Source organism: Hemitrygon akajei, chromosome 2, assembly GCF_048418815.1.
Source record: "Hemitrygon akajei chromosome 2, sHemAka1.3, whole genome shotgun sequence".
Classification (NCBI taxonomy): Eukaryota; Metazoa; Chordata; class Chondrichthyes; order Myliobatiformes; family Dasyatidae; genus Hemitrygon; species Hemitrygon akajei.
This window is the reverse complement of record NC_133125.1, coordinates 20568071-20581023: the sequence shown is the minus strand read 5'-3', so window position 1 is coordinate 20581023 and position 12953 is coordinate 20568071. Positions and strand designations below refer to the sequence as shown.

Sequence of the window (12953 nt, the reverse complement as noted above, 5' to 3'; positions counted from 1 at the left end):
GATGCCGCCTTTTTGAGGCATCGCCTTTTGAAGATGTCCTTAATGATGGGGAGGCTAGAGCCCATTGCAGAGCTGGCCGTTTTTACCAATCTGCAGTTTTTTCCCCGGTCCCATGCATTGGCGCCTCCATACCAACAGTAATGCAACCAGTTAGAATGCTGTCCACAATGCATTTGTTGAGATATGCAACATCTGCACTGAAGATCTTCTCAAGAGGTCCTTAATGTAAGTGACACGTGGCACAATTTTCCAAGTAGAAAGGTGTAAACTGTGCCATCTCTGATCAGTGGGTGGGTGTTAACCTGGAGCGCAGAAGTACACCTGAATGGATCTTATGGTTGAAGAGAAGGTATTTCACCCCGTGTGGAGGCAGAATTGTCATCCACGTTTACGAAAGAACAAGGCAGCAATTTAAAGGTTCTATTGTTACTTCTGTTTTGATTGTCTTCAATAATCACTGAGCCTATCTGTATTGATAAAAGTATCCTTTAAAAAATGTACAATAACGTGGATTGAAATATGTACGAGGTAAAGATTTCATTATTGCAAACCAACATTTTGTTTTACGCCAGCTATTTTCTAATTGTTGACAGAGGTCATTGTACAGTATGTACTCTTTCTGTTAAAACAAAATGTTTTTTGTTTGCAGGTTCCTGAAGGGTGACTTCCACATTGAAGTTTGCATCAATGATTACTTGGATGTTTTCTGCCCTCATTATGATGACTCTGTACCGGAGGACAAGACAGAGCGCTATGTTCTCTACATGGTGAATTACGATGGCTACCGCTCATGTGATCACACCTCCAAAGGGTTCAAGCGATGGGAGTGTAACAGGCCTTATGCATCCAATGGTCCCTTAAAATTCTCTGAAAAGTTCCAGCTGTTTACTCCATTTTCATTAGGATTTGAATTCAGACCTGGCCGGGAATATTACTACATCTGTGAGTATTACCTCTGTCTTTTCCTTTCTCCAGCAATGTAAGAGTGATGTTGCACCACACAATGTCATTTCTGTTGTTGAAAATATATTGTATTATCTAGAAAGTACACGTAAGTCACCACATACAACCCTGAGATTCATTTTCTTGTGGCATATTCAACAAGTCTATAGAAGAATAACTGTAACAGAATCAATGAAGGACTGCCCACTGGGTCGTTCAGCCGCAGTGCAGACAACAACAAAGATTGCAAATACAAAAAGAAGAAACAACAATAATAAATAAATAAGCAATAAATATCAAGAAGTTGAAGAGTCCTTGAAAGTGAGTCCATTGGTCGTGGGAACATTTCGATAATGGGGCAAGTGAAGTTGAGTGTTACTTTTCAACTAACTTTAATTCACATTTTTAAAAAAATTCCCATTATGTCTGATTAGAAATTACTGTTTTGCATGTGCTTACTGGGAATTTAATCCAAAACCCGATTTCTCTGAGTATGTTGCACAGCTTAACACCTGTCCGTACAGCAGAAGCCGTGGGCTAGTGTGTCAATCCATTTTGATGTTATCTTTGGATCTAATAAGCCTGTGAATACTTTGGGTCATTAACACAGTAGTCGGCTTTATCTGAAGAGGAGAAGCTGCTCCTACTTAATCAAGTCTGCTACGTTGGGGAGAAGATATGGACAGGTGTGTTCTTCTGAAGAATTCTGTGACACCCGTCCTGTCCACACCCTCAGTGCAGTTTATCTGTTGATGTCCTTTAGGCTACTAATTATGCTTCTTATCCCTCCGTATTCCTAGTTCATGGCAAATCATGTGTCAGATCCACTACCACTCTGTAACCATTTTGATGTCTATATTCCTTCCCCACAGTTGTCCAAATCCTCTTCCCACTCTGTCAGAAATCTGTCCTAATCCTCTCTGGTTCCCCACACCAACTGCTCCTGGGCCTCTCGAAAATTACTACTCCGACTGTGAACTTTGGCCTACCACTGAATGCGGTGGAAAACCCTAGTCTGTACATGCAGGTACCGTGCGACCATACACAGTGCTCTGGGGTTAGTGGACAATTCAATGTTGTTTCTTCGGGAGGCCCTGATCCAGAGAATGCTGGAAAAGCTTTCACAATCATCTTTCCAAATTTAAAAAAAAATCGTCTAGGAATTTTGATGAGAAGCAGTAATATTTTCAGCATGTGAGAGGAATTTTCTTATGGAGCAGAAAATGATGATGAAGCTTTCCATGCTGACTAAGTCCACTCAAAAATTTGCCGAGGGATTACTTGTCACATTTTAACCAGTTAAGTATTTTCCACATCGGATGCCTCTCCCATTCTCGGTACAATGCTTCTTTGGAGAATTGCTGGAATACTTAGTGTTTCTTTTCTCAGATTATCATTTCAAGTTCATGACCTTTCATTGGAAGATCACCAGTCCTGCTTCACAGACACTGTCTGACCTCCTGTGTCTTACCAGCCTTTAATTTTAATTTTATTTCATATTCCTGCCCTCTGAGATTTTTTACATTTGGAAGGCTTTGAAAGCTCTGTTATCTCTGAAACAGTGGAGATAACTACTATTATAGCAGCTATTAAAACTTCTGTAACAGGGACGTTCTCTGGAGTAGGACCCAGCTCAATATTGGAAACCAGACTGAAGAAGCTTCTCCTTAATTTACATTTTTAATTACTGAACTTTAGTGCAGCCTGCCATACATCACTGTTCAAACCCCAATCGCCCCACTACGCTTTCTGCTGACATCTCCCAGGCCCCACACCTCCCACGAGGCCACCCTCAGAGCTCCGATTCAATTACTTAATCCACGCTCACCAGGTGTCTCCCCTATCTGACCCCTGTCCCCTCAGCCCATATCCACCCCAGATCCGAGATGTGTAGCTGTTTTACTTCCCACATTCTGCAGTACGGCTGTCCACAGATGAAAGTATCTAAGGCCCAGTCAGCAGTGACTGGCCTCCTCGACCTCACTGAATTTACGAGCAATGGGCCCAACAAACAAGACAGTCGATAGCATGCCACGTGACAACAGATTAATGCAACCCTCTATTTTTGAATGCTGCAGTCACTCAGAAGCATGGCAAAACTATGAAAAGCGATCAAACTATTAAAACATGTAAAAATTAAAATATAATTCAAATATAAAAAATCAGAAGCACTGAGAAACCAATCAAAACACTTAAGAAAACAGAAGCAGTATCAAGTTTTGAAAAGCAAATTGACCAAAACTTGCCTTGATCTCTCAGTGGTTCTTCTACACCCAGATGAATGGAGACCCTGTTCCCATGATGTATTATCAGGTTAAGTTTGCCAAGTGTGGATACAGGGAACCTACTACAGCTTTCCACCCCCTCCGCAGGCAGGACCAACATTAACATGCAGCCTGGAAAACAGTGGCAAATGAGTTCGATGAAAGTCCAGAATGGCCAGCATTTCCTGGCTAAACTTGGATCGTTGCCTTGAGTTAAGGGTCCTGTGAGTGAATTTTGAAGTCCCCTCAATGTGGAGTTATTCAGATCGGAGGAAGATATTTTATTAGACATTCATCAATAATGGCAGTTTGGAGCATACTTATTGACATAAAATATACTGCATCTCAAAATTGAACTTGAGGCTGCAGTACAATGAAGAGTAATTCACAAAAAAGAAATTCAATTTTAGGATACCACAGAAACGAAATGTTGAGATTTGGAAATAATGTTCAGGAATTATTTAGCAGCACCTATGGGGAGAGAGAAGTAGCAAGCTGAAAGGATAAGTTACCTTCCTTCTCAAAATCGGCTAACTGACCCTTTGAAGATCTTCATCATTTTACTCTGAACTCATTCTTCCTTGCTTGTCATGAAAAAAAAAGTCTCAATTCAAGCAAGGTGTTAATTTTTGCTCGACTCTTAATCCTCATACGATGTTTGAACTGAAGCTGAAATCACAGCAGTGGGAAATATCAACAAATAGATTAAGCTTTTTTAAATAATTGCTCATTTGGTTCCAGTCTTTAGAAGTTGCCTGTTTTGGGCACTGTGCTCAACTATTGGACATTTATAATGGATAACTGAGTGTTTTCACTTCAGTTTGTGGCAGGCACAGTAGCGTAGCAGTAAACGTAATGCTATTCCAGTGCCAGTGACTCAGGTTCAATTCCACCATATTCTACAAGGAGTTTGTACGTTCTCTCCTTGACCACGAGGGTTTCCTCCCAACTTCCAAGAGATTACTGGGCCACGGTTAGTAAATTGTAGGCATGCTTAAAAGATTAGCTTTATTTGTCACATGTACATTGAGCATCCAGTGAAATGCGCTATTTTGCACCAACAACTAACAGAGTCCAAGGAATGCAGCTGGCAAGTGTCACCACCCCTCTGGCGCCAACATAGCTTCCCACATCTCTGGAATGTGGGAGGTAACCAGAGCACCAGAGGAACCCAATACGGTCACGGTGAAAACATACAAACTTTGTTTGAACTAGAAGAATGGTGACACTTTTAGGTTTGGCCCCAGCACTTCCTCAGACTCTGTCAGTTATTGATGCAAACAATGCATTTCATTCTATTCTACAATGCACATATGACAAATGAAAGATGATCTTCAAATCTTTTTTCTTTAAATAAAGCAGTGTATATGTATTTGCCCTTGGCCTTCAACAAAAAGTCCAGTATACAGTGTAAGAGTGTAAGAGAGCTGACCTGTATCCTTGTAAGATTTTGTGTCCAGGCTCCAAAATTTGCAAATAAATATCCACAGAATTAAGTCTCTGTTATGTGGCCCCTGTGACTGTCGTGAACTTCTCTGCAGAACGGTGCTGTGGAATGTTCCTACGCTACCATAGCACCACAGGGCAAGTGATTGACTGGAGTCGCAGAGGAATTCCAGTCAATCCCTTTAAAGAGCTTGCAGTTTTAAAAGCCAGAGAAGGTTAGACTCCATGTGGAGTCAGACAACTTTGTCACTTGTATAGTTATTTGTATTTTTTCCCTAGCACCACAGTTCTTCCAGAAACCCCACAGGCTTGTTGCTTGGGTGTTGAGTGAAAAGACAATAACATTTAGTCATATCCTTCAGTGAGAAGATCAAGTGCAAGTGTCTGGATGTTTGCAATGTCCCTCTGAGACGGGGGGCATGGGAACCGTTAAAGGGAAGGGGGAAAAAAACACTTAGTTACCAAATATCTGGTAGTTATGGAAACCTTTATTTTAAAACAGATTTGATATTCGTCATGATTTTTAAATTGGTGGATGTAGTCTTGTATTTTTATTGTACTTCAGAAGTGAAAGCCATGTTGGAATTCTCTTACTAATTTAATAACTGAGACTCATAGTGTAAAAGGTCACTGGAGGAAATGAAGTATGTGAACCACTGAAGCAAAGTTTTTATTTTACCTTAAAATTAAATGTGCATTTGGTGATAAAAAGTAGTGGTAGGTTATAGAAAAGTACATGATTTTTGACAGAAAATAAAGAAAAAGATCATAACAGATTTAATCTTTCTGTGAAATAAATGTGCGAGCTAGTCATTTTTTCTGGCAGCGTGCTGTAGTTATGTGCCCTGGGAAATTATAGCAAGTCTTAGAAGTATTTTGTTGGTTTGAAGTGGAAGAAATTCCTCCACTTGAATTCTCATGGGTGCTAGTTAGTCTTGCTAAATCTCACCTCAACTTAAAGTAGGGAGAATAAAAACGCCCAGAACACCTCTTGTTTCTGCTTCTCCCTGAGCTATCTGTAAAAGAAACTCCCTGTTAAACACTGCAGCTGAGTTATGAAGGTTAAGTACAAAGCTGTGAAGACTGATCTGTGCAGAGTCAGACATTCATTGCAAACAACTGTTGGGAGGGAGAAGAAAAACACTTCCAACAAACTGACTTTAACAGATTAAGCAAATTCTCCACTCAAATTAGTGCAATTTACGTTGTCAAAATTGTGTCATAACACTCTCTTATTGAAAGTTCACCCATTGATAACCTATTCAGTAGACCTACTCAATGTCTTCTTCAAAGAAATCCAAGTGTTGCAGGAGTTTGGTTAGTGTGGGTGCAGTGAACCCAGACCCGGACAAGGTGACCTTTTGGAGCTGCAACCTGTATTGTCATTGAACCTTGCACATACATTTATTTCAGTGTTATCCAAAATAAATAGGTTCAAATTAATGGCAGGTAATTTTACCATTTTTTATATATTAACACATGCTGGCTGCCAAATGCATTGCTAAAAACATTTTTAACTGCCACAGTAAACAAAATAGTTATTATAGTCCTTAGATAAAGATTAACTGTCCTGGCAATTCATTTAACAAAAACCCAATTTTACTTCAGTGTTCCAGTTCAGTGCAAGAGATCACAATAAAGATGATTTGTTGAGCCTCTGATAAAATTAGATGGCAAAGACAGAAGCTGGTGTAATTCATTCGAGCAAAAGAAACTAGTTAATCAACAAAACTCGTGTGGGATAAAATCAAATTGAGGCAATATTTCTTAATTTTGGCAGTCCAGGCTTTCAAGTTCGAAAGGAAAATTACCCATTCAGCCAGTTGAAAAGCAGTTGATCTAAGAAGTGTTTTGTTCACCCTTATGTAAGAGGCATGGACATCAAATAGGTGCCACTGTACAATAAAGGAAGACTTTTCAAGTGCTTCATGTCTGCAACCGGGCCTGATTAATGTTATTAAACAAAGGGAATTATATTGTGAAGATGGCCTATTACTTTTGACATTGAGCTGTGAATTAGCAGATCTGATTTTTATATAAAAAGACATGCAGACAATGATCGACCCCTTGGATCTATTTTCTTTAAAAAATAACACTGACAACAAATAATTGATGTAAAGACCCTAAAGGAATTATCTTAGTTCATGTATATTTTATTTTTCGTACTAATACTTTCATTCATAACAAGCTTTGAAAATGCAATGATTTTTAAATAATGTATCTCCCTTGGTTGCACTGCCTTGATATTGAAGAAAAATTGTGTTTACTGACACTTCCCACAAACGTAACAGCCAGCAGTGTTTTACCACATGAGTTTCAACTAAAGAAGTGCTTAATGAATAACTGATGAATATTTTGTTATTTACATTCCATTGCACAATGTGTCTTCCTTCCCCTCCTGAGCAATAGAACACACTGGCCATTTGTTGGTTAGTTCACATTTCACACTGTGGGGAATTGAGAGTATGGAGTATTTAGCAAAGAGGTCCATTTGCAGCAGCCATTGCATGCTTCGCTTCTTCCTGGTCATTTAACATCTGCCTAATGAGGTGTTTCAGGGCCAGTTTATTTGCTTTTTTGTGCAATGATTATGACTTGGCTTATTATTCCCTTCTGTAAGAGGGCTGATGTACACAGATTTTGCCATCTTGAATTTAGGACTAGAGTCTGCAATGGAATTTATCCTTATCTTAGTTTGGCCTATTTATAGAAAACCATTTGCTGAATCTACTTTAAAAATCAATTTTTATTTCTTTGTATTTTTTTTCTGTTTATGCAGCATTGTATTTGATTGCCCCTTTAATCAATTCCCCTCTGCTACTATTGCCCAATGAGAGCTCAGCTGTTTTGGCCTGGTATGTACCAGGTGGCGTAGTGGCATCCGCACTGGACTTCCAGGCGAATGGTCCCGGGTTCGAATCCGGCTGGCTCCTTACACGCTTTCCATCCATGCCGGGTTGAGTGTCGAGCTAGCAACTTGGCCTTGGCCAAGATTGCCACCCAATGTACCACAAGGATTGGAAAACGACAACGATGCGCCTGATGTCAAGTTACACTTGCAACCTACATTGATTGAGGTCGATTCCATAAGGTGCACTGAGGAGACTTTTAAACTTGTCCGGCACTCCTGTCCACTGTCGCTACTCTGCTCAAAACGTGGGGATTTGATGGAACTTCTCACCAGACTTAGATCTTCCCTTGGGAACTATCACCTCAACTTGGAGCAAGCTGATGCTACAAACATTAAATGTCTGCTCAGATATTGCTACCAGAGAATCCTTGAATCTTCCCCAGGGTTTGACTCATGGGGTGGCTGATTTTGCAAGTATTCCCAAGCCTTTCGGATGAAAGGGATGTTTCTCACTTGCATCCACACTGAAAGAGGCTGCTTCCTTTTACTCTTCACTTTTTGAAGAGGCTGCTAAATGGGGTGGGGGGGGGTCTTGTTACTATTGACCCACATTCCTCAACTCTACACACCACCTACTTTGCCTCTTTGATTTCTGGTTCCCCCTCCCCCCCCCCCCCACCTCCTGTGCATAAGCATAGCAGGTCTAAACAGTACCTGAGCTTGAGATAAACCACCATATGCATATATATTGAAAGCACAAGTTTAATGGCAAGGGGCTGCTGTGATTGCAAGTTCTTGTGTGTATTTTCAGCACAGTTTGCATCAGACCTTTCATGACTGGAGGGACCTGCAAAAAGGCAGGAGCGATTTTTTTTAATGCGCTGCAATCATTTGATTTTCGTGATACTGCTGTTGAACGCTTGTTGAGGTTTCATTGGTTTTGCGCTGTTATAGGAACAAGTACCAATTCAGATTAGGCCTTAGCAGCCAGTGCTTCCTGTTGTGAGCCGAGAGTATGAGGTAATTTAGAAATGTCATCCCAGCATGAGGTTAACTGATTTGTGACTTCTGACTCCGTTTAGTTCAGATTAGGGGCCGTGAAACAGGACTTGATCCGATGTCCATAATGGCGATATGACAAAATATAATGGTTCAATTGTGACTACTTTTTATAGTTTTACACAAGAAATATTCTGTAAATAAATAATCATGGAATCGCTCTAGAAATAGATTGTGGTGAACGTCTTTTAGTGAAACTAATAAATCAAACCAATCGCCATTTTATGGAATTTGTTGAGTGAAGTCTCAAGGTAATTTCTATTAAGTGCGAAAGGAAGTCCGAAGTTTAGTTGTTACATTTTCAGAGCAGGCTCACCCAGCCATCAGTTCCTTTGTTCACAAATGCAGGTCTTCCAGAAGCTCAGACATCCTTGATGATATTTTACTGTATGTGAGAGACAGGAAGGATCAGTTGTGATCCTGTGAGCAGGAACATAAATAAGATGAGGAAAACTCACACTCCTGCAATATGTCTCACATTCCAGCACTCAAATTTGTTGCATTACTTTTAAAGAAACACAAGAAAACAGGCATTTTAATGCATTAATTGCCACCCATTATATTTATAATAGCAGAGTACAACACTGTGATTTAAAGAAAACTTTTAAGCTGCTTCAAGATTTTTGGTCAAGTTGGTTATTTTGTAAAGTGGCTTTTGGTTTATGATCAGTAATAAAACCATAGTCACAGAGCAGATACTTTTATTTTTTAAAGGAGTGTTCAAATTTCAAATTTATTATTAAGGTATGGACGTATATCATATAGAACCATGAGATTTATCTTCTTGCAGGCAATCACGGAACAAAGAAACAATAGAATTCATTAAAAACACACACACAAAACAAGACTGCCACATATCCAATTTACAAAAGATAACAAACTGTGCAAATAGTAGAAAAATGTAAACAAAAACATGTGGAATGTGAACGAACAAGAGAAGGTCTGAAGATGCTGGAAATCCGAGCAGCACACACACACAAAATGCTGGAGGAACTCAGCGGGCCAAGGCAGCGTCTACGGAAAAACAGTACAGTCGACGTTTTGGATCAGGGCCCTTCAGCAGGACTGGAGAAACAAAGATGAGAAGTAGATTTAAAAGGTGGGGGGAAGGGAGAGAGAACCTCCAGGTAATAGATGTGGAGCATGAACTGCAGAGACCTCAAAAGTGAGTCCACAGCTGCAGAGGCCATTCATTCAGTGCTGAGGCGAATGAAGCCTGTCTAGGGTCCCATTGTTCCCATACATAATAAAGCTGAGGCTTTACAAGATGATGGTCAGATCACACTTGGAGTATTGTGAGCAGTTTTGAGCCCCGTATCTATGAAAATATGTGCTGGCATTGGATAGCATCCAGAGGCAGTTTACAAGAATGATTCCGGGAATTAAAGGATTAACATATGAGAAGCATTTGATGGCTCTGAGCCTGTAATCATTTGGAGTTTAGAAGAATGAGGGGGGCTGTCATCAAAACCTATCGGATATTGAAATGCCTAGATGCAGTGGATGTGGAGAGGATGTTTCCTATAGTGGGGACAGAGGGCACAGCCTCAGAATACAACAGTGTCCCTTTAGAACAGAGATGAGAAAGAATTTCTTTAACCGGGGAGTGGTGAATCTGTAGAATTCATTGCCACAGACGAATGTGGAGGGCAAGTCTTTGGGTATATTTAAAGCGGAGGTTGATAGGTTCTTGGTTAGTAAGGCCGTCAAAGGTTACGGGGAGAAGGCAGGACAATGAGGATGGGAGGGATAATAAGTTGGCCGTGATTGGATGGTGGAATAGTCTCAATTTGCTGAATGGCCTTTCCACACCTATGTATTATGGTCTTTTGGTGTACATACTTTCAATGCTTTTCCTTCTGCACTCTCTAAAGTGAGGTATTTCCATATTAGTTTCCGAGTGGATGAGAAGGTACAGTGATGTTTGTCTCTATAGCACAAAGGAATGGCAGATACTTTAAAATAACTGATAGTCAATTATTGCTGCAATTATTGGTGTTAACCCCTTTTTACAATGGTACATATCACATATTGATTTGGTTCTTCACTTAATGGAAAAGAACCTTGAGTTTTCATAGCAGGTTTCATGAGGTCAGGATGTTTCAGGACAGCTGAAAAGGAGTTAAAACTCAAAATATGAGTGTTGTCTCTGAAGATGTAGAACCTTAGTGCAAACATCATTCTACATCATTGAGACATAGACAGGGTAATCAGGATTCGTGAGCATAACCAAGGCTCATGTTTTGGATGGCTTTGCAGACCCAAGTATGCGGCTTATATGGCACTATGGTACCACAAGTATGCGGCTTATATGACGGTTTGTGTCTCTGATGCTGCTTTTGGTAAGTAGGGCTTGACGATCTTCAGTAGAGCTAGAGAAGCAGACTGTTTTAGGAAACTTAGATGCTGGTCACCCCTCATTTTACCTGTTATTGGTACAGGAATACTGTACTGATCACATTTAGCTTTACCATACCACCACTTCTTCAGATCATTGCACTATCACTAAATTTTCTAACTGCTTGTCTGCAATTCAGCACTGATAATCAAAGACTTTCACTAAATATTGGAAAGACCAAAGCCATTGTCTTCAGTACTCGCCACAAACTCTGTTTCCAAACTATCACCTTCAACCCTCTCCAGTTAACTACCTGAACTGAAACAGACTGTTTTCAACCTTGGTGCGTTATATTCTAACAGGGCGAGCTGCAGACAACTCATCTACGCAATGCTTAAGACCACAGGTTTGCACTTTTAGGTTATTGCTCTCTTTTAATCCTGCCTTGGTTTTTATCCTGCTGCAGAATTTCACTGTCTTGGTTGCCTCGATCCCAGCTTATTCCAGTGATCTCCCACATTCGATCCTTTCCAAAGCATTGTTGACCATGCTCCCAATAACATCAAATCCAAAGTTCAAAGTAAACTTATTATCAAATTACATGAATGTCACCATATACAACCTGGGGTTCATTTTCTTGTGGGAATACTCAATAAATCCATAATAGAATACTATCAATAAAAGAGAGCCTCACTCATCACATCTGTACCTGTGAAGCATATTGGATTCTACTTCAGTTCAAATATTTTGATTCTATCCCCTCCAGTCTTAGAATTATCAAACAAGGCAGCATCCATGGAGGGGAATAAATGTTTCGGGCCATGATCCAACAATAGGCCCTTGTCCTGATGAAGTCGTCTTGTAGAATTTGGTCTTAGCTGATGGAAAGTATGCATTCATAGTCTCACTATGATCTCTTGAAGTGTATGAAAATTAAAGTTCATATGCTTCAAGAAAAATGGAAGGGCTTAAGTGAGAGGGAAGGGTCAGATTGATCATAGCGTGGTTATATGTTTGGCTCAACATCATGGGCCAAAGGGCTTGTACTGTGTTGTATTGTTCTATACTCTAATGTGAAAAAATAACATTTTTGTTAAAGGGATCTAATTTATTATTTTTCATGGCAGTCTAAGAAACACATTTTCAGTAACAAGATCAATTGAAATCAAGCTAAAAGTATTGTATTCAAAATTAAACAGAATAAATATCTAACATCATGTGACAGAGTTTACATATTAAGTGAATGAATGGAGTGCTGTCTGGAAATGCTGAAAATTTCACTTTGCAATATTATTCAGCTAAACTTAGTTTTGATTTCTTTACTTCTGTCTGTGGAATTTGTATCATTTTTTAGCCTCTTTTAAGGGAACTATTTCCTTCTAGAAAGTGACATAATGGCTCCCTAAATACATCTCTAAATTGAAGATTTACAATATTAAGGTATGATGATAGTATCATTTATATTTAGTTTATTGATTTTTGAAATTAAACCAATAATTTGTTTTAAAGTGACATCTTTGTAAGGTATAAAATATATTAATACAGCAATACCCGTACCGCTTGTAAACCCTCATTATAATTTCCAACAGTACTGTTCAGGTGCAACTGGTGTCTAAAATGCACATTTTAAATGGGAGTTGTTTCACGATCAAGAAACTGGAAAATTTAGCCCCAGAGGTTGGGTTTGAATAGGGATTTGATAATGAAGAATGATGTAGCAATGTGGCGGGTTTGTAAAGTTGATTTGGGAGTTAACATCTTGTAATTCCATTGCCTTTGCTGGACTGGGTGAAGAGCATAATATGTTGAAGCCAGGGATCTGCAGAGCAGGGATGTGTGGAAAGATGTAGTGGGGTAATACAGCAAATTTTAGATGTGATCCAATTTCTTGAAGTCAGTGTGCATGAGAATTCCAAGCCTGAAGAGCCAATGGAATTCAAATGGATGCAGATGATCTGTGAATGAGACAAAAATCAATTAAAAAATGAACATTCTTTGAAGATTTATATCAGCAAATTATTAACTTTGAGGAATGGATTGATAACTTCCAGAT

The 12953-nt window shown here is 39.5% G+C and overlaps 1 protein-coding gene across 2 annotated transcripts in view; it reads left to right on the top strand.

Annotated features, from left to right (window-relative positions):
• The window catches only part of LOC140739687 (ephrin-A5-like), a 197323-nt gene that overhangs the window by 168881 nt on the left and 15489 nt on the right, over window positions 1–12953 (top strand). For both annotated transcript variants that reach the window (XM_073068085.1, XM_073068075.1), the window contains exon 2: window positions 650–942. In XM_073068085.1, the coding sequence (XP_072924186.1) occupies window positions 650–942 (293 nt within the window). The remainder of the gene's footprint in view (window positions 1–649; window positions 943–12953) is intronic.